This window comes from Sciurus vulgaris (genome assembly GCF_902686455.1).
Source record: "Sciurus vulgaris genome assembly, chromosome: 6".
NCBI lineage: Eukaryota > Metazoa > Chordata > Mammalia > Rodentia > Sciuridae > Sciurus > Sciurus vulgaris.
Window position 1 is genome coordinate 71,284,558 of NC_136466.1, and position 23,691 is coordinate 71,308,248.

The following is a 23,691-nucleotide window of genomic DNA, read 5'->3' on the forward strand; positions in this document are numbered from 1 at the left end:
AGGCTCTCTAGGCAGGCGGGCCAGTGACTCGATAGCCGGAAGTCGTCCGGGTTGAAGCTGAGTCCAGTCAAGCTGGTCTAGATCTCAGTCATCTCTGGTTGGCAGCTGGGATGGCCGAGCGAGCTGCGCTGGAGGAGCTGGTGCGACTTCAGGGAGAGCGCGTGCGGGGTCTCAAGCAGCAGAAGGCCAGCACCGAGCAGGTGAGACCCAGGCGGCAGGGGAATGGCCAGGCAGAGCCAGGGAGGGCATAAAACCGTCGTGGTCTATACAGAGGACAGGCATGTGGATGAAAGGACTGGAGTGCTAGGGAAAAGGATGGACTGGTTAGAGAGGTAGGCAGGATGAGCCCCCAGAGAAGCCAGGCTAGATCTAAGGAGAGAGATCTGCCCCAGTTCCTGATGAGGGAGGAATATCGAATGAATGGCGGGGGAGGTGGGGAGTAACAGATGAATAGCCCAGCGGCCTTTTTCTCTCCACAGATCGAAGAGGAGGTGGCAAAACTACTAAAACTGAAGGCACAGCTGGGTCCTGATGAAAGCAAACAGAAATTTGTACTCAAAACCCCCAAGGTAATATGATTCCTATAGGACCTCTGAGAGAGTCCTATTCCATTTACAAAGGCACTAGTATGTTTGCTTCCCTAAACCAGGTCATTGAGGAGGCTCTGAAATATTGCAGAGGAAACAATAGTTGCTCTGGGTACTGGGCTGGATTGAACTCTACCTGACTCATTCTGGGATGGCAAAATGATTACAGAAAACTAGTCAGGTGGGTGCTCAGGGGAGTCAACCTGATGCTGCTACTCCTTTAATTCAGTAAATAACTCATTGAGTATTATGTCCTTAACATTGTAAAAAACACTTAATATAACATGGTGAACAATATAGCCTGTCCTCATGGAGCTTATATTCTGAAAGAGACAAATTTGGGACAAATTATCCCACACATGGACATGTGTTGGGTCATATAAAGAAATGAACAAGAATTGTGTGAGAAACATAAGGGAGAGTTGGGGAATCTAAGAAAGCCACATTGAGGCTTGAATGGATAGGAGCTGGCCAGGGGAAGAGTGTAAGGAAATAGGGCCAGTTGAGTGTGGAAACCCTGAGACAGGAAAGAACTTTGGTAGTTTCCAAGAACCAAAAACAGACTTACATGACCAGAACCCGAGAGGGTGAGTAGGGTGGAATAAAGTGGAAGATTCTTAGCTCAAATTCAAATGCGAATTTCTGTAACTTCTGTAAACAGAACTATGTACACCTTCCTCTGAGTTCTCTTGGCACTTCATACAAATCTCTGTTACCTCACTGACTTGTAGTAGTTATTCATGTGGTTTACTTACCTGAGAGACTGAGACTAGGTGCCTAGAAATAAGTAGATACTCAAGGAAAATAATTGGAATTAAATCTCAAGGGAGAAGGGAAATCATGTGTCTTCCTTGTGTTAAAGTTAGATTCTTTGGGCTCCTAAATTCATTGAGCTTTTCCTTTCTACATACTCTTTTTCAAAGGTTAAAGAATATAAAATCTGGAAGCAATATGATTAATAATGATTCAAACTACTGAACAGTGTAAAATTTACTGGAGAATTTATGATAGATCTGTCCATCCCTATCTAAACTCAGCAGGCAGTGCTAACATCACTAAAAGCAGAATAGTCAGACATTATGGTCCTGCTGATATGATGCAATAAGAAGTTCATAGCACTAACTATGAAATATTCTTGCCAAGGGAAATTGAACTTAAATCCAGTCAGGCCTATAGACGATTAGCTTAAAGGAAATACCCAAGATGGTGTTCAATGACACATGGAGAGTATTGTTAACCAAATTTAAAATGTGGAAAAAAGAAATGTTAGGACACATGACCCAATTTCCTCAACAAGTAAATGAAGAGAAAAACAAAGGAGCTGGAGATGTAGCTCAGTGGAAGAGCTGGTGCTTGGCACTCAAAAGACTCTGGGTTAAATCCCCAGCACTACAAAAAAAAAAAAAAAAAGAAAAAGAAAAAGGGAACTGTTGAGGATAAACAGACATATCAGCCAGGTACAATATGTAGACTTTGTTTAGAAGCTGATTCAAATAGGCCAACCATAAAAAGAAATAAACATGACTTCATATTATATAATATTAAGGGGTTGCTATGTAGTTTTGTGATTAAAATAAAGGTAGCGTTTTGAGTTTTCTTAAAATCATTGTGTTAGAGAATCATACTGAAGTATTTATGAATGGAAATGATAGAATGTCTAGACTTTGAAAATACTTTGGGATAAAGATGTCAGGGTTTAAATGAAATAAGAACTAACAGGTATTAGGCTGGGGAGATAGCTCAGTTGGTAAAGTGCTTGCCTTGCAAGCACAGAGCCCTGGGTTCGATCCCCAGCACTGAAAAATAAATAAATAAATAAATAAAACTAACAGGTATTACTGGTTGTTGAAGTTAGGTAATAGCTACATAGTGATCTATAATACTTTCTCTGTAAGGTGTCTTTGAAATTTTCCATAGTATAGTGTTAAAAGAAATTGAGATTTGACGCATGCCTATAATCCCAGTGGCGAGGAGTCTGAGGCAGGAGGATCGCAAGTTCAAAGCCAGCCTCCACAACTTAGTGAGGTCCTAAGCAATTTCAGAAAATGCTGTTTCTAAATAAAATATAAAAGGACTGAGGAGGTGATTAAGCACCCCCTGGGTTCAATTCCTTGTACAAAAAAAAAAAAAAAAAAATGAGGTTACTTTGAGGTTCCACTTTACTTTGTTTTTTTGTTTTTTTTTATATACCAGGATTGAACTCAGGGGGACTCAACCACTGAGCCACAGCCCTAGCCCTATTTTGTATTTTATTTAGAGACAGGGTCTCACTGAGTTGCTTAGCACCTTACCATTGCTGAGCCTGGCTTTCAACTCACAGAAGCCTCAGGCTTCTGTGCCACTGGGATTACAGGCATGTGCCACCATGCTGGGCTCTACTTTACTTTGTGGAAACATATTTCTAAATGTGTAATTCATATTAATACCAGAGATAATTCAGTAATGCAGGGGCAAGGCCCTTTCAAGGATTCTTCATGGTCAAAACTGTCTTTATGATAATAAAATGTTATTTGGTTTTTCCACTGTTAACATTTGCACTGAAGGTGTAAAAGCACTGGATGAGTAGCACTTCTCCCTTAGCACAAGTCAAGACAGTGACACTAAATTGTACTAATAGCCAGTACAGTCATCTCTTGGTAACTGCAGGGATCAGTTCCAAGATCGCCTACTGATATCAAAATCCACAGGTGCTCAAGTACTTCATATAAAATGATTAGCATTTACATATAAACTATGCACATCCTCCTGTAAACTTTAAATCATCTCTAAATTACTTATAGTACTTAATGTAAAAACTATATAATAGTTATTATTTTATATTATTCAGGGATAATAACAAGGGAAAAAGCTGTACATGTTCAGTACAGATGCAGTTTTTCCCACAAATATTTTCAATCCAGTTTGTTAATTCTATCAATATGGATTTATGGTCCTATGGATACAGAAAGACCAACTGTGTGTTCTTTCCTCAGTGTACTCACAGTTAAGAAATAAAATTCAGTTTCCCTCAAGAATGTTCTTTATAAAGCAGGAAAAATTTTTAAATTTATTTGATCTCAACCCTTGATTATACTTTTTTAACATTCACTGTTAAGAAATGGGAAGTATACATAAAGCACTTGTAGTTCATTCTAAAATGTGGAAAACTCTTGAGCCATTGTTCAAGTTTTGAGCTAGACTAGTTACATTTTTCATAGAATACCTTTTTAGTTTAAAAGAACAACTAAAAGATAAATTATGAGGGCTGGGGATATAGCTCAGTTGGTAGAGTGCTTGCCTCATAAGCACAAGGCCCTGGGTTCAAATCCCCAGCACCGCAAAAAAAAAAAAAAAAGAAAGATAAATTATGGCTTTTCAGACTTTGATATTTAGCAGATGTTTTTATAAAAAATTAGCCTTGTCAATTTAAGGAAGACATGGTAGTGATTTGTTGTCAGTGATAAAATTCAGGGATTCCAGTAAAAGTTAGAATTTTGGAAAATTTGTATTTTCTACCATGAACTTGGCATCTTCCCAATCTTGTGAGATCTGTGGTGTTAATTGACAACTATGATTGTCTGATATTTTATAATGAAATGTGTCAACATTTGAAATATCTGTATAACTGATGTCATTGTATTTGCAAATGACCCATATATGATATTATAAAATCACGCATGGGTAGAAGATCTATTTAAAGTACAAGATACAGTAATGGGTTTGGTTTTTTGTTTTTTGTTTTTTAACACAGAACAAGCCTTTTGACTTTTTACTATTCAAAAAAGCTTCATTTTTTATTTGGCTTTCTGACTCTGTGCTTGTGCGTTCAACACTTTCACAACGATTTTCTGTTCCTCAATAAGGAAAGCACGCTTGATCCTGTCACGGACACATTTAGCACACATGGAACCACCATAGGCCCTGCTGACATGTTTTTTTTGTTTTAGACAATCTCATAAGGACTTTGGGTCTCACAGCACAAACCCCTCGAAGTCATCCTGGGCACACCACATGCAGATTTTGGTGCTTTCCCAACCTTCTTTGTATAAAGGTACATGATCCTATTACCAGGGGTTCGAGACAGCCTAGTTTTGTTAGAGGCTGTATTGTAGGAAAGCCTACGACGGTATGTCAAATGCTGGACCATTGTAAGTGCCTTTAGACACTGTCCCTGGAAACGGGTTTGGTTTTTATTGTGGTAAAATACACATAATGAAATTTACTATTTTAACAATTTTTAAGTGTACAGCTCAGTAGCATGAAGTACATTCACATTGTTTTATAACCATTACCATTATCCATCTCTAGAACTTTTTCATCATTAATAGAAACTGTACCCAGTTAACAATAACTCCCCACACCACCTGCCCCTTCTACCATCTGGTAACCACTATCCTATTTTCTGTCTCTGCAATTTGACTATTCCAGTTACCTTATTTAACTGTGAAGCTAATGTATTCTAATGTAACAGTATGAAAAATTCATTGATGTAACTTTCAGATACCACATTACATCCAATCTTGAAGAAACAACCACTTGTTGGATTTTAGTATAGTATCAAAGAATATCCACAGTTAGCTGAAAAGTTTGCTAAAATACTCCTTCTTTTATAGCTACAAATCTATGTAAGGTTAGATTTTCTTTATAGACTTCGATCAAAACAAAATATCACAACAGAATTGAATACAAAAAGCACATATGAGAATCTAGCTGTCTTCTATTAAGCCATACATTAAAGAATTGCAAAGATTACTCAGTGCCACTCTTCTCACTAAATATTTTTGTTTTGGTAAAGAGATCCTTTGACGAGAGTTCTCCTGCCACAAATCTGTTGAGTGACCTCAGGTGATGACTTAACTTCACAACATCCTATAATTCATCTATAAAATTAATCTGCCTACCCTGTGTCTTAGGACTACTATCAGAAAAAAATTAGAGAACAAATGATAGTATGAATTAGAATTTACAGGAGAATTATGTTGGGAAAGAAAGGCCGTTTGTAAACGTTAAGTTTCAACTTGTTGAACCACATTGAGTTAAATTATATGCCTGTCATCAGGTAGGTATTTTCTGTTAGACAAGGAAATATTTTATTATTCCCAGAATTTTTAGAAAAACTGCTTAGAGAAAAATGGTCCAAGAATTCTAGAAAATAAAAACAAACTAAAATGGGAATGGAATGGAATTTAGAAGGCTATAAGCAAATGAGTATAGAAATTAATAGGGAATTATTTGTATTCATTTTACAATTCAGTGACCTATAAGAGAATCTTAAATTTGGGGAATGATTTGCTTTTCTCATTGTTGAGAGCATCCTTTTATATTTCTAGAACTTATATTTCCAGAACTTATTGTTCTTTGTTTTAAATCTCATTCCTGGTTCTTTGGCGGATTTTAACTCAGGGCACGAGAGACTACAGTCCCCGGCAGATGGCAGTTCGGGAGAAGGTATTTGATGTAATCATTCGCTGCTTCAAACGCCATGGTGCAGAAGTAATTGATACACCTGTGTTTGAACTAAAGGTGAGAGAAGGGTGAAGAGAAACTATATGCTTTTTGTAAGGTCAGATGCGGATAACCAGATAGGAGTCAGACCAAAAGCGGCTGAACAAGAAAAGGCTTTATTGGGTTTGGCTCTCGGGCAAGATTAACCAGTCCTCCAGGGTGAAGACCAGGGTAGAGGGTCTGGGAATCTGCCCGGTGGCTCTGGCTGGCCAGGGCCTTTATATTCCGCAATTGGTGGGGGAAGGCTTGAGGGTTTAGTGTCTCCCTGGGTTTGACTGGGGGAGCTCTGTGGATTGATGGGCGGTTGCAAGACGGAGTTTATCTGCCGGCGTCCGATTGGTTGTTCTTTGGCGTGGGGGCTGCCTGATGCCCCGCCTCCATACAGCTGCCCAGACCTCCCTAATGCTTTTCATAATATAAGTTGTTCTGGCTCCTATTTACACTGAATTCCATAGCATCTGTAGTCGGGATGCACACCATGTGTATACGAGGCATAAATATGCAACCAGTATCCTATCAATGGATCCTGCAGTTGTTTCTAGTTCTTTGCTATTAAAAACCAGATTACCCCAACAACTTGGGAGGCTGAGGCAAGAGGATTGCAAATTCAAAGCCAGCCTCAGCAACTTAGTGAGGCCCTATGCACCTTAGCAAGACCCTGTCTCAAAAAATAAAAAGGGATGGGGATGTAGCTCAGTGGTAAAGCACTCCTGGGCTCAATCCCTGTTACCAAAAAAAAAAAAAAAAAAAAAAAAAAAAAAAAAAACTATATTTCATCAATTCCTGCTTCAAACCCAATGATGCCCATTACACTTAAAATACAATTCAGACTCTTTACTTGGGCTTAGAAGGCTCTAGATCACCTGGCCACTGCCTTTTCCACTTTATTTCATGCTATTTTCCCCCTTGCCTACTATACTATTCTGGTCTTCTTTCTTTTCCTGAAACATACTAAATGTGTTTCTACCTCAGGACATTTGTTCTTGTTCTTCTCTTTCCCCAAACACTCTTCCCCAGCTCTTTGCATGACTTTAGTTTCAGATTTAATTAAATTAGAGATTGCAGGCTTTAGTTTTAGATCTCAGCTAAGATGCCATCCCTCAAATAATCCTCTCCAAATTTTCTACAGTAACCCCTCTCTATCATATCAACCTACTTATTTCTTTTAGAGTAACTATGACTATCTGAAATTATCTGTTAATTTCTTTCCTTGAATAATGTAGTACCTATTTCTTCTCACTGCCTTAGACTTGTTCACTGATGTATACTCATTGCTTAAGAGCAATGTCTACTACTCATGGGCATTTATATACAGGGAGAATTCATATAAATGGAATTGCTAGATCAAAAGATTGAACCCATCAGGCATGGTGGCACACGCCTGTAATCCCAGCAGCTCCAGAAGCTGAGACAAGAGGATCAAAAGTTCAAAGCCAGCCTCAGCAACTTAGCAAAGCCCTAAACAACTCAGTGAGACCCTGTCTCTAAATAAAAAAGACAAATTGTATTGTCTCTAATACAAAAATTGTATTGTCTCTAATACAAAAAAGGATTGGAATGTGGCTTTGTGGTTGAGTATCCCTGGGTTCAATCCCCAGTACCAAAAAATAATTTTTTTTTTAAATTGAACCCATTTATATTTTTACAAACTGTATTCATGTGCTAGGGCTGCCATAATAAAGTACCATAGACTGGGTATTGTAAACAACAGAAATTAATTTTTTTACAGTTCTGGAAACCCAGAGGTCTGAGATAAGGTGTTGGCAAGGTTGGTTCCTTCTGAGGACTTTGAAGGAAGAATCTATTCCAGGTCTCTGTCTAAGGTTTATAGATGACCATCTTCTTCCTTTGTCTTCACATCAACTGTTTTGTGTCCAAATTTCTTCTTCTGATAAAGATACCAATTATAATGAATTAGAGCCTACACTAGCAACCTCATTTCAGCTTAATTACCTCTTTAAAGATCCTATCCCCAAATAATCACATCCTCAGGTTATTAGGAGTTAGGACTTTAACATATGAATAGGGGAACTCACAGTTCAGCCAGTAGCACCAATCAGCATGTGAGTGTTTGATTCAACACACTGAGAATTTTCAGACTTTTTAAATCTTTGGCAGTCTGGTAAGTGAAATATATTGTCACCTGTTGGATACATCACAAGTTAAGGACTGCTGTAATATCCTTAAAACATTCTGTTTTGGCTTTTGACATTGTTTAGCTCTCAGGCATTATAGAAACACTTATGTTTGCGGGTCTAATAACCCCCTCCTAGAAGCTTTTCCTTGAGGAAAATATTCAAAAACAGAAAAAAGTGTGTATCCAAATATGCTTATTGAAATGTTATGGAACTATTTTTAAAAATTAGAACAACCTGGTGAGTGCAGTGCTCACCTACAATCTCAGCTATTTGAGAAGCTAAGGTAGAAGGATTGCAAATTTGAGACCAGCCTGAGCAGCTTAGATTTTATTTGAGATTGCTGTTTTATAATAAAAGTACATAAATAATTGCTCAATGGTAGAGACCCCTGGGTTCAATCCCCTGTACCACCAAAAAAAAAAAAAAAAAGAATAAACTAAACATCTAAGAAGATAAAAATAGGGAGGAAGTAAATACAGAGATTCTTCTCACCAGACTATTATACATCTTTTTTAAAAAATATATTAAGCCAGGAACAGTGGCACATACCTGTAATCTCAGAGACTCAGGAGGAAGAGGCAAGAGGATCACAAGTTTGATGACAGCCTCACCAATTTAGTGAGGCCCTATGCAATTTAGCAAAATCTTGTTTCAAAATAAAAAGGTCTGGGGATTTAGCCCAGTGGTAAAGTGCCCCTGGATTCAATTCCCAATACCAAGAAAAATAATAATTTAGGCCAGGCACAGTGGTACATGCCTGCAATCACAGTAAATCAGGAAACTGAGCAGGAGAATCTCAAGTTTGAGGCCAGTGTCTGCAATTTAGCAAGACCCTGTCTCAAAATCTTAAGGAAAGTGGGAACTGGAATGTAGTTCAATGGTAGAGCACTTGCTTAGCATGATGAGGCCATGAGTTCAATCCCCAATATCATCCACACACACACACACATAAGAAAAATAATTATTACTTTAGCTCTATCACAGAATGAAAAAGTAATAAGCAGGAAAATCAACACAAAATTGGTGTTTTCTTTTGATTTTAACTACACCAAACATATAAGCATTGGAATAAAGAGCAGAGGGAATATAGAGAAGTTGAAATTGGTCATGTTAGCATAGTGGGTTTTTGTTTTCAAAACTTTCTTTTAAATTACTGTGACCATATTTCTTTATGTTTTCTCCAGGAAACACTAACAGGAAAATATGGAGAAGACTCTAAGCTTATCTATGACCTGAAGGACCAGGGTGGGGAGCTGTTGTCCCTTCGTTATGATCTCACTGTATCTTTCTAAACTTGATCTCTTGAGACTTTGGATGGATTGATTCTCACTAGGCTGTGGTTATTTCTAGCCTCAGGTTTAGGGACAGGCAGACCTAGGTAAGATTAAATATGAAGCCTCAGGCAATTAGGGGATTATTTCTCTAAACCAGAAATGGGACCCTACTAAAGAAAACAGCCTTAGAAATCTGAATCCCAAATGAGACCTCAGCTTTATATCAAGGCCCAGATCCCAGTTCTACAACAATCCCCTGACTCCAGAAAATCTCTCCTCTGCCCTTTGCAGTAGACAGAGTTCTCTTTTATTGACCCATAGCACAGCTTCTTTATCTTCAAGCTACAAAGAGACTCATCTGTTTAGAGATCCCCATGGGGCCCTTTTTCGGCTCTGTGTCCAATCTGCTTAGCCCCCTGCTGTGTGAGCCTAGTGCAGGAGAGACACCATCAAAGAGGAAGGAGTCTTAATCTTTTTGAGGGGTCAGCTGCTCCTTAGGGTAGCACTGTTGATTCTTTCTGATGTTGAGAAATGCTTTTAATCTTATGGGTGGTGGTTTACAGGGAAGCGTTAGACCCCAACTTCTGAGGGTGATGATAACTTCCAAACTGTGATAGGAGGAACTTTCTCCTTAACTCTCTGTCATCAGGTTCCTTTTGCTCGGTATTTGGCAATGAATAAACTGACAAATATTAAACGCTATCACATAGCTAAGGTATACCGGCGGGATAACCCAGCCATGACCCGAGGCCGATATCGAGAATTCTACCAGTGTGTGAGTATTGGGAAATTGTGGGGCAGCATGGGTAACTCAGGCTCTCCCTCAAGCCACTAAAGTCTGTTGAATACTGTGGTGTCTTAAGCAAACCGCTTGTCTCAATAATGCTTTTAGGTTTCTATGATATTCTTATGTAGATTTCACAATGGCCTTGTGGGAAGGGAAGGAGAGATTTTCTCCATTTACCTTAATACTCAGCAGATGAAGAGATCATAGGGATAAGAAAGGCAAAGTTAGGACCAGAACTCTTGGTCTAGTGCTTTTTATATAAAACCACTGTGATAAGATTACAGCAGAGGATGAGGAAATTTAGTTTGAGATATCAAATAATCTAGACTCATGGCAGAGCTTCTGATGAATAGAAAAAATGGTTAAGGACTAAGGCTGAATAATTGCCCTACAGCAGTAGGAAGAATTAAGGGAAAACATGATGAAGACGTACATAATGAAGGAAAATAGCCCAGTAGATAGAAAGGAAACCATGACTGGAATTTTCCTCTGAGCTGATGATGGCATGTAGAAAATGAATAAGGTCTGTGTTTAAGTGAAAATAGGTCTTCATAGAGAGAGATCCCAGGAGTCACTCCATACGATGCTTGCAACTGAGCTATCTCCCCAGCTCCCCTGAGGACTTAAAGGTACCCCTCTTCCTGCAGGATTTTGACATTGCTGGGCAATTTGATCCCATGATCCCTGATGCAGAGTGCCTGAAGATCATGTGTGAGATCCTGAGTTCACTTCAGATAGGCGACTTCCTGGTCAAGGTCAGAGCTGAACGGGGCTGGGAGGGCAAGGTAGAGCCTTGCCTCTCATAGGAGAAAGTCCTCGTGCAGAGGGACCAGTAGCCCCAGTGATCAAGGTTATTGAGAGTCACATAAAAGAAAGATACTCCCTCCTTATTATGTTTTGGGTCCCTGCAGGTTAATGATCGGCGCATCCTCGATGGGATGTTTGCCATCTGTGGTGTTCCTGATAGCAAGTTCCGTACCATCTGCTCCTCTGTAGACAAGCTGGACAAGGTAACAACCCAAGCACCTGACTCTTTTCCTAGATCCCACTCTGCCTTGAGAAATGAAAAATAAGATTAGGAGAAGGAAGTGCCTGCCTCTTTGCCCACCAAAGAAAGATTAGCCCCAGGATATATATTGAAGGGCAGCTTCTGCTCTAAGACTACCTCCCCAGGAGGTTCCACACTTGCTAAGGTAGGGAAGCTGCCCCAGGGGTCCATAACTGATATCCATCTGTCCAGGTATCCTGGGAGGAAGTGAAGAATGAGATGGTAGGAGAGAAGGGCCTTGCACCGGAAGTAGCTGACCACATTGGGGACTACGTCCAACAACATGGTGAGGAACAGAACCCAGCCTCCCCATCAGCCTTCCCTCTTCCCTCAATCCTGAGTGCTTGTGCTAATGTACACATGAGCCTGCAATGCAGGCAGAAAGTTGAACCTACAGCCTTTTTCCTCTGTTGGACAATTAGGTTCATGAATCTGTCTCCCCAGGTGGGGTGTCTCTGGTGGAGCAGCTGCTCCAGGATCCTAAACTATCCCAGAGCAAGCAGGCCTTGGAAGGTCTAGGAGACCTGAAGCTGTTGTTTGAGTACTTAACTCTGTTTGGCATTGCTGACAAGGCAAGTCAACTTGGGGATGGGAACCCTGGCTGACCTCTAGGGCTTCAGGTCCCTGATCCTAATCTGGTACTGACCATATCCTTATCTCCACAGATCTCCTTTGACCTGAGCCTTGCTCGAGGGCTGGACTACTATACAGGGGTAATCTATGAGGCAGTGTTGCTACAAACCCCAACCGGAGCAGGGGAAGAGCCTCTAGGTGTGGGCAGTGTAGCTGCTGGAGGGCGCTACGATGGGCTAGTGGGCATGTTTGACCCTAAAGGGCGCAAAGTGCCATGTGTGGGGCTCAGCATTGGAGTAGAGCGGATCTTCTCCATCGTGGAGCAGAGACTAGAGGTAAGTCCTAGTGTGTGGGTAGAAGACAGTCTGGGAAGGTGGTGGCATCCAATCTACCTTTGATCTCCAGGTGAGCAGGAAATGCAGAAAAGATGATTGCTGGCCTTCACAGATTCTCACCCTATTATAGGCCCATTTTATGGATATTTGATCTTTCTCTACTAAATCCTGTACTCTGGGCCCCTACTTCTCAGGGCTGTCAAGGAACCTAGGCTAGTCTAGGCTGGTGTATCCAAGACTCCACTCTTCCTCATAACAGGATACTTAATATTTTAATGTTATATGTGGGCATAGTGCTTGGTGATTTTCATGCCTTAGCTAATATAATTCTGGCAAAGCTGAGCATAGCTATTTTTATTGTACTTTTTTAGGTAGGTAAACTGATAATTTGCTCCAAGTCATGAAACTTCTAAATAGGAGAATCAGAATTTAAATTCAGGTAGCCAAACTACAAAGTCTTGCTCCTTACCACTCTGGAACATTCTCAGTGGGAAGCATGTGTCTTAAGACTTGAGATGGCTGCCTTGTCTCTCTAGTACCTAGAGTAACACCAAGGAATCCCCTCATGGCCTCAAGCCTTCCTTTCTTTTTTTTTCTTTTTTTTTTTTTTACTTTATTTTATTTTTTTATACAGTGCTGAGAATCAAACCCAGTGCCTCCCCTGTGCTAGACAAGTGCTCTACTACTGAACTACAGCCCCAGCCCAAGCCCTCCTTTTGTGTTGCTTAAATGACTAGCTGCATTTCATCCTTATGAATATTCTGGCAATCTTCCCAGTGCTCCTACAGGGTGGACATGACATAGGTTTCCCAGTTGGCATTGTTTATTGTTTTAGTAGGCATCTAATATTGTAAGAACTTTAAAAGTAGTTCCAGAAAAAGTCAAAGGGCAGCACCAGTACCATTCACCCTTGTCCTCCATCCACACACTCCTTGGGTTCTGCCTTAGAACTGAAGTATTAGAGACATAGTCTCCTGAATGAACAGATAGTTAAATTAGGGACTAGAAGGCCAGGGATGATTTGCTTGCTTGGGATGGGCTCTTGGTAGTACTTCTGTGTGAATATTCTTGTGGACCCTTAAAATACTAGATAGAAATGAGCTTGAAGTTACTATAAATAGGATATTTATTTAAATAGGATAGATTATTTATTCTGGCAAGGCATACATGTAAGTTTATTTCTCTTATCTTCGAAGAGCTACCCTATGCCAGAGTGCTACGTGAGAACACTGATACCCTTCCCTGGTAGAACTCACTGACTCAGACTTGTGTCTCAGAATCCTGAGTAGAGCCTGCCCTGTTTGCTCCTTGACAGTGTTAGCCCTGCTCTCTGACTTTTATCTGCCCATTCACCAGGCTTTAGAGGAGAAGGTCCGGACCACAGAGACACAGGTGCTTGTGGCATCTGCACAGAAGAAACTGCTGGAGGAGAGACTGAAGCTTGTCTCAGAGCTGTGGGATGCTGGGATCAAGGTACAGGGAGCAAGCTCCAGGGTGGCAGCAAACTTGGGAGTGTAGGGCACACACTAAGTAGAAGTTCATCCATAGGGTCTTCTTCCATTACTTCTTGAAGTGGAACTAAGAGCAGAATGCCAGCTTGGTCCCCCAGAAGTTTGTCCCTAAAGATAGTAGAAGCCAGTCTTCATCTTCTGCCCTGGTCCCTTGCAGGCTGAGCTGCTCTACAAGAAGAACCCAAAGTTACTGAATCAGTTGCAGTACTGTGAGGAAGCAGGCATCCCACTGGTGGCCATCATCGGGGAGCAGGAGCTCAAGGAAGGGGTTATCAAGCTCCGTTCAGTGGCTAGCAGGGAAGAGGTAAGGGGGAAGTCCGGAAGGCTAAGGGAGGAGCAGTGTAAGCCATGTTGATGGGCCCATGCCCATTTGAGGTCTGAGCAAAAGCCTGGCATTCATATAGTACCAATTCTTAAAAAGAGTTAATTAAGAACTTAACCTGATACTATGGTCATAGAAGTATAAGATATCCAATCCCCACATACACCCTGTGTCTTTCTGTCTCCCTGAAAAACACTGACTACCTTAGGATGTCTGAATGGGTCCTTGCTCCCATTGAGCCAAATCTGATGACTAGAAGTAGGCACTCAGGGAGCAATGGAGTGGAAAATACTCATACCACCATCTTTCCTGTCCTGGCTAGGTGGATGTCAGAAGAGAAGACCTTGTGGAAGAGATCAGGAGGAGAACAAGCCAGCCCCTTTGCATCTGCTGAACTGAGAAAACTATCAGGAAAGTGCCCTGTGTGAGGCTAAAACAAAACTGCTTATGTACTTCAACAGCTTTTCTCACTCCAGTTCCAGCAGGAAGACCTGAAAAGTGGTCAGAACAGAGACTTTTTTTATTTTTATTATGATTATCTTACTAGTTATCAGAAGCAAAAGTAGCCAAGTACTACACCACTTTTATAGAAGGCCCTGGGGATTAGTCCAGTCTGTTTCCTGAGTTACCTGGGTGGGTCTGAGATGGCCTCAACCACAGGGTCCCATACCAGATGGAGCAGACATCTCCCCACAACCAGTTGCCAAAGGTCTAATAAAATGCCTCAACCACTGGACCCTGTCTGTGTCATTAATGCCTAGCACTTCCTTCCCCATCAGAGCCAGAGCCACCCATTCAGATCAATTCAGGGGTGGAAATGGGAAAAGGACACAGTACTGCCCACAAGCAGTTATCCAAGGTGAGAGGCACCTCTAAAGTTTCTGCTTCCAGTGTCCACCACCTTCCCCATTGCAAGTGACTCCACTCCTCCGCACGCAGGCCTGGGCTCGCCAGGGTTTCTAATTTTCCACCAGTGTCCGAGGGCCCGCGCGCACGTGCAGAGGATACCTCCACCCTCGGGGGGCGGGGTCGCACTGAGCCAATGAGAGCTTGGGGGGTGGAGAGTAGGGAAGATTCCAGAGGCTGTCTGGGGAGGAAGTTATAAAGAGGGTACAGCGGGCCTGGGATAGAGCCATGCAGTCCAAACGGGAGTGTGAGGTGAGTGATTGGCGACGGAGGGGTTCCACGAGCCCCACCCGCACAGAGGGTTGGCCACAGGGTCCCCAACATCACAGGCAAATTGGGGACCTGCTTGGCTATCGGCTATTTCAGCCTGCCTTTTCCCTCTCAGCAATGGTGTGAAAGAGTGAATCCAGAGAACAAGGCGGCCTTGGAGGCGTGGGTTAGAGAGACGGGCATTCGCCTGGTGCAAGTGAATGGGCAGAGGAAGTACGGCGGGCCACCCCCAGGTACGTTACCCCAGTCCCTAAGCCTGCGGAGTGCGCCAGCCTCGACGGCCCCCTTGAAGAAGGGCCTTCCCCGAGGCTCTGGACTTAACACTCGCAAGCAGATGAGGATATTTGTCTAGAGCTCCCGGATCACCCTCTCCGTCGAGTCGCACGTACCCTGTGCCATCCCATTGTTTGCTGTCACCTAATTTATGCCAACAACCGGGGCGGGTGGTGTACGGGCGTTCCCATTTTATAGACGTTCGTTCGGTGGCATCGTCCCCTCCCTTGCTGGTTCCTTGGGCTCAAATATCGGAACCATCCCAGTTACTGACTGTGCCCCTCTACACCCTCTTCCCCAGGCTGGGTGGGAAGCCCGCCGCCGGCTGGGTCAGAAGTTTTTATTGGAAGGCTGCCCCAGGATGTGTATGAGCACCAGCTGATCCCACTATTCCAGCGCGTGGGCCGCCTCTACGAGTTCCGCCTGATGATGACCTTCAGCGGCCTGAACCGCGGCTTCGCCTACGCCCGCTACAGCTCGCGGCGCGGCGCCCAGGCCGCCATCGCCACGCTGCACAACCACCTGCTGCGGCCCTCCTGCCCGCTGCTGGTATGCCGCAGCACTGAGAAGTGCGAGCTGAGCGTGGACGGGCTGCCGCCCGGCGTGAACCGCCACGCGCTATTGGTTGCGCTGCAGCCGCTGGGTCCCGGCCTGCAGGAGGCACTGCTGCTCCCCAGCCCTGGACCGACGCCCTCGCAGATCGCGCTGCTCAAGTTCAGCTCGCACCGCGCCGCAGCCATGGCTAAAAAGGCCCTGGTAGAAGGTAGGGCTGGAGGCTGCAGGGAGGCAGCTGGTTGGGGCCGAATACTTTCTGCCAGGCATTTACAGGGAAGCTGTTAAAGTCCCCAAATCTTAGGGTCAAGCATGAGCGAGTTTGTGACCTACCACTTCTACCACTTACTAAACATCCCCCTCCCGCACCCCCCACCCCCCCCCCCCGCCATCCCTGGACTTCATCTTTAACATTTCAATGAAAAAACTGACTTGCCTAAGGGAGCTCAACTGAGCCTATCTATCATCTTCCATAGAACTTGCTTCCTTAGTCTGTGAATTAAGTAACAATGGGGAGCCCGAAGGTTAGCTATTGTGATGGTTATGAAGTAGATAAAACCTGCAACGACTACTCCCAAGGACTCATAGAGGGTAGCAGTTGTTACACTCCCTTTACACAGTGAAGCCTAAAGTTATTTAACTTACTCAGCCAGGAAATGAGGTGGCTATAAATTAAACACAGGCCTATGTAACTCCAGAGGGCTCAGAGTCTGGGGAACTTGGGCCCAGGGCTTAGACCTCCTACCCTTATCTCTTGCCTTTTTCCTGCAGGGCAGTCACGCCTCTGTGGGGAACAGGTGGCTGTGGAGTGGCTCAAGCCAGACCTGAAGCAGCGACTGCGCCAGCAGCTCATGGGTCCCTCTACGCGGTGCCTACAGCCAGATGGCAGCCGACTAGCCCTGGCCAGGGACAAGCTAGGGTTCCAAGGGGCTCGGGCTGCCTTGCAGCTACTCTGCCAAAGAATGAAGTTGGGCAGCCCAGTATTCCTCACCAAGTGTTTGGGCACAGGACCTGCTGGCTGGCACCGCTTCTGGTACCAGGTAGTGATCCCTGGGCATCCAGTGCCTTTCAGTGGCCTCATCTGGGTTGTGCTGGCTCCAGATGGGCAGGACGGGCATGAGGTAGCCAAAGATGCTGTGTCTGCACGGCTGCTGGAGGCACTGAGTGATTCTGGGGCCAGCCTCTGGTGGTGTGCTGGGGCTGAGGCAGGTACTGTGGTTAAGCAGTGACCCCTTCCTCTCCACAGGCAGCTTGAGTCTGTGTCTGTCCTCAGCCCAGCAGGCCTGGGCAGTCTATCTGATCCCAAAAGAGGGAGGGGGCACAGGCCCTGCCTCAGGCCTGAGACAGCCACCCTGCTGGGACAGAGCCCCGTCACACCTGGGGGCTATTCAAGTTTAGCTTAACTTGTGGTGAGGGATCTTGCTTCCTCTGGGCCCCCGGTCTGACCTGACCCTTTGTTCTTCCTTGATCTTTCCCTGTGGCACACACCATACCTCTGTCTAGCATGAATCTTTATTTCTGTTTTTATTTGGGGAATTGGATGAGCCAAAGGGTCAAATTCTGCCCTTCCCACCACTTGTCATTCTGGTTTTGATTTATGTGTGGTTTTGAGATTTTTCTATGCTAGTTGTATATATATTAAACCCCTGGTTAGTATACACGTGTCTGTGCTGTGTTGCCACAGTTGAGGGTTTGTCTTATTCTGGAACAGTGAGCAGCTGCGATAGAGCAAGTACTTCTCCACTTCAGTGCCTTGAGTCCTGGGCCTCTATGCAGCTTCTTACACTGCACAACATAGCTTCATATTGTAGCTAAGTAGTTCAATCCCCAGCACCAAAAATAATTTGAAAATTCATATCCTCTCTAGAAATCCATTCCAGGAAGCGAGGCTTTTACTCCATAAAGACCTATCCTCTCTGAGATTCCACTCATCTTCTCAGTCACTGTCATCTTCACTGTCCTCTTCTGGAACCTTGGGATCCTCTCCCTCTTCCCTCAGCCCTGCAAAGAAGTCATCAGTGCTCCAAGCCTTGCTGCTCAGGGCACGCAGTGGGCCTCCTTTTTTCTTACGTCGACGGTAGTCATCCACCACAACAGCACGTAGCTGGGCCATGTCCCAAAACTTGAGGTGTTGGTCATGGCCACTACTGGCTAGGAAGCGACCACAGTGGGAAACGGCCAGCTCTTCCACAGGCTCCCCAGCATGCTGGCCCACACTGCCCACCACTCGATTTGGCAGGATGTTCACAGCCCTGGAAGGGGAAAAAACAATGTTGGGTACTGGCTAGCTGGGCTCATCCTTTCTGTGACCCAAGGCTGTCCTGGTTTCCCTCACCTGATGATTCCATCAGTGGAGCCAGTACACAGCAGACTCTCAGTGACTGGAACCATACAGTCGATGGACTCAGCTCTCAGGGCAAAGCGGTCACTTGTAGCCCCAAAACCATTCCAGTTGAAGAGATAGATGGTACCTTCACTAGAGCCACAGGCCACCTTCTTCCCACACTAAAGGAAATAAGGCAAACCATGTCTGTGAAGTCACCTCAAACTAAGCCTCTATCCAGCGCCACACACACAAACCCCCCTATCCCATCATTCCCAGCTATACTTTCATGAGGGTGACGGAGGTCAGGTCCCCAGACTGAGGCTCTGAGAGCAGCTCAAACCGGCGTCGCTTGATATTGAAGACCCCAAGGCAGCCATCCCCACTGCAGAGAGCAAAGCGGCAAGCTTAGCCAGAAGTTCCCTTTGAGGAAGACTGACTCAGAGACAAGAGGGGTAAGGAGGCAACTTTGAGGCTGTACCTGGCTGTTAGTAGCAGCTTCTTAGCTGGGTCCAGGGCCATGTCAGCAATGTATTCCTCATGCTGCCGCATATCCATTAAGGGACCCTCCTTCCGCTGGTCCCAGAGCCGGATACCACCTGTGTCATCCCCAGTGGCCAAAACATTCTCATCCACCAGCAGCAGACTGTTGATGGGGGCACTGGAGAGACAGATTCAAAACTTCTTAGAACATCTCTGTCCTAATAGGGACCTCCTAATCTTTACCTCTCAAACATCAATTCACATAGAATTGGCTCCCTTACCCATGAGCCTTAGAAATGCGTCTTTCCAGTCGACCCTGTTCCACATCTAGAACATGAATGGCTTTGTCCTTGGAGACAGTAACAAGTTCTGAGAGGAAAGATGCTCAGGTCAGTTCTGCTCATTGCCTCCTTCCCCGCATTACCAGCTGCCTTTACCAGTACTCACTCTGACCATCTTCAGAGAAGACCACAGCTCGGCAGGACTTGAGATGGTGGCCTGAGGACCACAGTTCCTTGGTTTCTCCCTCTTGGCAAGAGTAGGAAAAGCTAGGAAGAAGGGAGGGAGGTGAATGACCCCAGGACTATACCTGGGATACACGGAATGCAGAGACCAATTAGGTAGGCCAATCTTCCCAAATACCTAAGCATTCTTGCTTGCACACCTCCACCCTGTTTCTCCGTTTTCAGTGAGCTTCAAATGTTAGGCTTTTATGAGTACACATTAATTCAAGGTAAATTTGCACAGGACTTCTTTGTAACTTCACTCCACCATGTCTCTCTTAACCATCGTTGGGAAAGATTGGGTATGGACCCCTATAGAGGCCCAGAATGTTTTGGGGTTTTTTTGTTTTGTTTTGTTTTGTTTTTTCTTGCTACTGGGGATTGAACCCAGAGGCACTTAAGCACTGAGCCATAGTCCCACCCCTTTTTAAGATATTTAGAGACAAGGTCTTGCTGAGTTGCTTAAGGCCTCACTAAGTTGCTGAGGCTGGCTTTAAACTTGCAATCCTCCTGCCTCAACCTCCCAAGTCACTGGGATTACAGGCATGTGCCACCAGGCCTGGTGGAAGCCCAAAAATTCTTGTTATATCAATGACAGAAGACAATCTCCAAAAAGAAAGGTGAAAATCAGGTTCCGTGCCCTCCATGTCCCCAGGAGCTAAAGAAACAAAAAGACTGGGAATGTTGCTGAATGGTTGAGTACCCCTGGGTCCAACCCAAGTGCGCCCCGCCCCCCCCAAAAAAAAAGAAGTGAAGCAGAAAGGTACTAGCCTATAAACTCGTCCTTGAAGCAAGGAATATGCCAGTGCTTGCCTCAGCAGATCTCTCAAAAAGAGCTAAATGTGTAAATGCTAAATTGCCAGTGAATTCCAGGTGGACAGAACTGGGTCTGCTTATTGTTTTTCTGTCCGAGTGCCTAACATGAAGATCCTTAATACACAGTCAAAGATTGAATGAATACCTGGGAAAGGAGAAGAGTGCCCTGGAGAGCCAGGAATACAGCTCAGTAGTAGAATGCATGCTTAGGATGTGCAAGGCCATGATATGGACCCCCAGAATCACAACAACAAACAAAAAGAACCCTGGAAAGCCAAGGTGATGGTAATGACATGTGAGTTGGATCATAAGAAACAACTGTCAGAAAATGTGGCGGAAGAGGCAAACGGTGATGTACTTTTAGGGCAGAGATAAGGAGTGAGGAGTTGGGTGTGGTGAATGCACACCTGTAATCCCAGTGACTAAGGAGGCTGAGGCAGGAGGATGGTGAGTTCAAAGACAGCCTCAGCAACTTAGGCCCTAAGAAACTCCGTGAGACCCTGCCTCTATGTAAAATACAAAAAAGAGCTAGGAATGTGCCTCAGTGGTTGACTGCCCCTGAGTTCAATCCTTGGTACCCAAAAAAAGAGGAGTGAGGAGGGCGATGGGGATGGGAAGGACAGTGGAATGAGACAGACATTATTACTCTATATACATGTATGATTACACTACTGGTGTGATTCTGCACCATGTACAGCCAGAGGAAGGAGAACTTGTGCTCCATCTGTGTACAATGTGTCAAAAATGCATTCTACTGTCATGTATAACTACTTAGAACAAATTTAAAAATAAAAAGGAGTGAGGAAGGCTCATTCATTATTGCTGAATGAGATCCCACAGGCCAAGAAGTCTGATTTTAATCTCAGGAAAAGGACCCTTTTCAGAATGGTTATGGGAAGAGAAGTCAGGGGCCCATCAGAAAGCAGCAACTGAGGATAAATAGAACTTGATGACAAAGAGGGGTGTGAGAGCTGGAAAGAAAAGTAGAGGTCTAGAGCACCTCCAAAGTTATCTAGCATTGTAAATATGGATAGTAGTAGAAAAGAGCCTATATTTGTTGACTGCTCAGGGGCTATACTGAACATTTGTCCCCTCTACAACGTATGTGTTGTTCCCATTTTCAGAAATGTAAATACAGAAGTTAACCCACTATAAACCTTTACAACTAATGAGGGGTTAAAGTAAATTTCATAACACAACTCTCCTGGTTATAAACTTTTAGTGGCTTTCCACTGCTTCCTGCCTACATCTCTCGTCAAAATCAAATATGTACTGAACACCTAACTTCAAGAGGAGAAAACGAAGAGCAAAACAGACTATATATTACACTCCAGACCAGTGTTTTTCAAATTCATCAAAATCCTTTAGTGAGTTGCAATCAGCATTTTGTGTGCATGCAATAATGATAAACCAGAAATTATCAGAATACATTATACATAAATATAAACGGCATTATTACTGTGAAGCAAAGCCAAAAATATTTTTAAAAACCTTAGTGAAGAGGACAAACATTCAAATAACTACACCAGCAGATGTATGGCTACAAGGAATTATAAAGTTTATGAGGGAAAAGGACAATAGCGTCTGGCAGGTATCTAATTTTAAGTCTGGGGAATGGAGGAAGAGGGAGGAGAGGCTAAGAACTCAGGAATAGTAGGTAAAAAGGGAGGGGAAAGAATTTTCCAGGCATAAGGACTAGTATATACAAAGGAGCTGAGGCTTCAAGATACTGAGGAAGGTAAGGGTGAATGAGCATAGAAAGCAAGAGAGCAGGCAGGGGTCAGGCGTAAAAGGCCTTGAAAGCCAGATTAAGAGGTTTGTTCTAAATTCTAAAAGTACACCATTGAAGGGTTTTAATCAAGGGAGTGACGTGATCAGATGTGTTTTTAAAAGATCAATTAGAGGTGCAAAAGCAATAAGCCCGTTAAGTCTGTGTCAGGCTCAATATAATCGGTGGAAAATATCAGTCTCGTACGCCGTTTTTTTCTGCTCAGTTCCAGTGAGCTGAAGTCACGGCGTTCCAGCTTTGTTCTTTCAACAGATTGTGTGGTAACTTGTTTGAGTCAAACGTTAACGAATGAATGAGATCAGAAGACTCCCACAAAATGTGTCTCCCTGAAACATTCCTCCTTCCTCGTCCCAACTTCATCCCTGGGAACGGAGACCACCATGCCCCTAGCCCTGCACCTCACTCACACGAACACGTCCCCATCCACGTCCCCTGCCGCCAGCAGGTCTCGGGTCGGATGGAAGGCCAGCCCACTGGCCGGCGCTTCCAGCACGATATCTTCCGGGGTGTCCCGGATCCGGGCCGAGGATTCGGTGGAATCAGGGTTCTCCTCGTCGCTCTCATCCTCTGCGGGCCTCTCCTCACACGTGCTGTCCATGCTCCGGAGGATTTCGCGAGAGGCCTCTGGTTGGCTGACTGGCCATAAACGAAGTAGCCACAACGCGGAAGTTGTGCCCCACTACGCCGCTATCCGTCAGGGGGCGGAGCCGGAAGTGCTCCAGCGGGTATACCTGGCCACGGGTGTGGGTGGTGCAGGTCCCAGAGGCCGCGCCCGCCCGGCTCCTCCCCATGTATCCTGCTGTGACTTGTGCTTGAGCTGGCTAGACTGCGACTGTAGGTACTCACCTCCCTAGTCAATTCATGTAAAGTTGGGAATTGCAGATAAGTCCTCTCACCTCATACTCCCCCATACTGATAGATGCCCCCTCAAGTAACTAGGAGGAGGACTTAATTCCTTCTTAAATAGAAGAGAGACAGCAGTCTTTCGTGGCTTGTTGAAATCAAAGACCTTGGTAAGCAGCAGCCAAAGCGCTTAAGAAGCAGCAAAAGCCCACAAAACCAAAGCCGTGCAAAGATGACCTACAGGGATTAGTGAGACAACCCGCGCATACTTTCAAACCACCATCTATGCTCAACGTATTCTAGCCTGTTATGGTTTGGAAGTGAGGTGTCCCCCAAAAGTTCACGTATGAAACAGTGCGAGAAGGTTCAGAGGAGAAATGATTGGGCTGTGAGAGTCTCAATCCAATTAGTGAACTAATCCCCTGATAGGAATTAACTGAGTGTGGCTGGAGGAGGTGGGAATTGGGGGCGTGACTTTGGGGTAAATATTTGTACCTGTCAAGTGAAGATACCTCTCTCCTCTCCCCCCTCTCCTCTCCTCCCTCCCTCTCCTCTCCTCCTCCTCCCATTACCACCACCGCCCCCCAATCTCCTTGTGAACTGCTTCCCTCTGCCACACTTCCACCATGATGTTCTTCTACCTGGAGCCCGGAGGAATGGAGCCAGCCTTCTATGGACTAAGAGCTCTGAAACCATGAGCCCTCAAACTTTTCCTCCTCTACAATTGTGCTGGCCAGGTTCTCTCATCACAGCAGGGAAAAAGCTGACCAAAACAGAGCCAAAACTGAACAATACGTGACCCTTCCTACAGTTTAACTCCAGACTCTCAGCTGGCCAGACTGGCAGTGCTCAAGGCTATCGAGCAATTGAAGAA

The 23,691-nt window shown here is 44.4% G+C and overlaps 3 protein-coding genes and 1 pseudogene across 6 annotated transcripts; 2 read left to right on the plus strand and 2 right to left on the minus strand.

Annotated features, from left to right (window-relative positions):
- Positions 1–19: 19 nt before the first annotated feature.
- Positions 20–14,795, plus strand: HARS1 (histidyl-tRNA synthetase 1). Of its 3 annotated transcripts, none has more exons than XM_079145026.1 (13): positions 20–200; positions 480–569; positions 5,970–6,089; positions 9,394–9,489; positions 10,133–10,258; positions 10,918–11,025; positions 11,182–11,280; positions 11,511–11,604; positions 11,763–11,890; positions 11,984–12,226; positions 13,583–13,699; positions 13,895–14,076; positions 14,382–14,795. In XM_079145026.1, exons 1-13 carry the CDS (start codon positions 111–113, stop codon positions 14,485–14,487), a joined length of 1,599 nt encoding a protein of 532 aa, XP_079001152.1. In that variant the 5' UTR covers positions 20–110; the 3' UTR covers positions 14,488–14,795. The 3 variants fall into 3 exon arrangements, with proteins under 3 accessions (XP_079001152.1, XP_079001151.1, XP_079001150.1); XM_079145024.1 differs by having other exon boundaries at positions 22–200; positions 13,895–14,041; XM_079145025.1 differs by lacking the exon at positions 9,394–9,489 and having other exon boundaries at positions 21–200; positions 13,895–14,041.
- LOC306664216 (large ribosomal subunit protein eL34-like) lies at positions 4,299–4,738 on the minus strand (annotated as a pseudogene). Its single transcript has one exon. The product of its transcript is annotated as a large ribosomal subunit protein eL34-like (transcript).
- A 145-nt stretch (positions 14,796–14,940) lies between the features above and the next one.
- DND1 (DND microRNA-mediated repression inhibitor 1) lies at positions 14,941–17,718 on the plus strand. The gene is made up of 4 exons (XM_079145033.1): positions 14,941–15,217; positions 15,351–15,468; positions 15,810–16,271; positions 16,832–17,718. The coding sequence occupies exons 1-4, from the start codon at positions 15,194–15,196 to the stop codon at positions 17,287–17,289; spliced, it is 1,062 nt and encodes a 353-aa protein (XP_079001159.1). The 5' UTR covers positions 14,941–15,193; the 3' UTR covers positions 17,290–17,718.
- WDR55 (WD repeat domain 55) lies at positions 17,358–22,666 on the minus strand. The gene is made up of 7 exons (XM_079145032.1): positions 22,382–22,666; positions 19,314–19,414; positions 19,148–19,235; positions 18,865–19,044; positions 18,669–18,768; positions 18,396–18,565; positions 17,358–18,312 (listed from the first exon to the last, which is right to left on the minus strand). The coding sequence occupies exons 1-7, from the start codon at positions 22,570–22,572 to the stop codon at positions 17,997–17,999; spliced, it is 1,146 nt and encodes a 381-aa protein (XP_079001158.1). The 5' UTR covers positions 22,573–22,666; the 3' UTR covers positions 17,358–17,996.
- Between the last annotated feature and the right edge of the window lie 1,025 nt (positions 22,667–23,691).

Bases quoted from the DNA above. Each gene is read 5' to 3' on its own strand.
- WDR55 (XM_079145032.1), bottom strand. From the start codon at position 22,572: ATGGACAGCACGTGTGAGGAGAGGCCCGCAGAGGATGAGAGCGACGAG. The intron at 18,566-18,668 runs GTATAGCTGGGA...TATTTCCTTTAG, and splicing joins CCTCCGTCACCCTCATGAAA to TGTGGGAAGAAGGTGGCCTG. The intron at 18,313-18,395 runs GTGAGGGAAACC...TTCCCCTTCCAG, and splicing joins TCCACTGATGGAATCATCAG to GGCTGTGAACATCCTGCCAA.
- HARS1 (XM_079145026.1), top strand. From the start codon at position 111: ATGGCCGAGCGAGCTGCGCTGGAGGAGCTGGTGCGACTTCAGGGAGAG. The intron at 6,090-9,393 runs GTGAGAGAAGGG...TGTTTTCTCCAG, and splicing joins CACCTGTGTTTGAACTAAAG to GAAACACTAACAGGAAAATA. The intron at 10,259-10,917 runs GTGAGTATTGGG...CTCTTCCTGCAG, and splicing joins ATCGAGAATTCTACCAGTGT to GATTTTGACATTGCTGGGCA.
- DND1 (XM_079145033.1), top strand. From the start codon at position 15,194: ATGCAGTCCAAACGGGAGTGTGAG. The intron at 15,218-15,350 runs GTGAGTGATTGG...TTTCCCTCTCAG, and splicing joins AGTCCAAACGGGAGTGTGAG to CAATGGTGTGAAAGAGTGAA. The intron at 16,272-16,831 runs GTAGGGCTGGAG...TTTTTCCTGCAG, and splicing joins TAAAAAGGCCCTGGTAGAAG to GGCAGTCACGCCTCTGTGGG.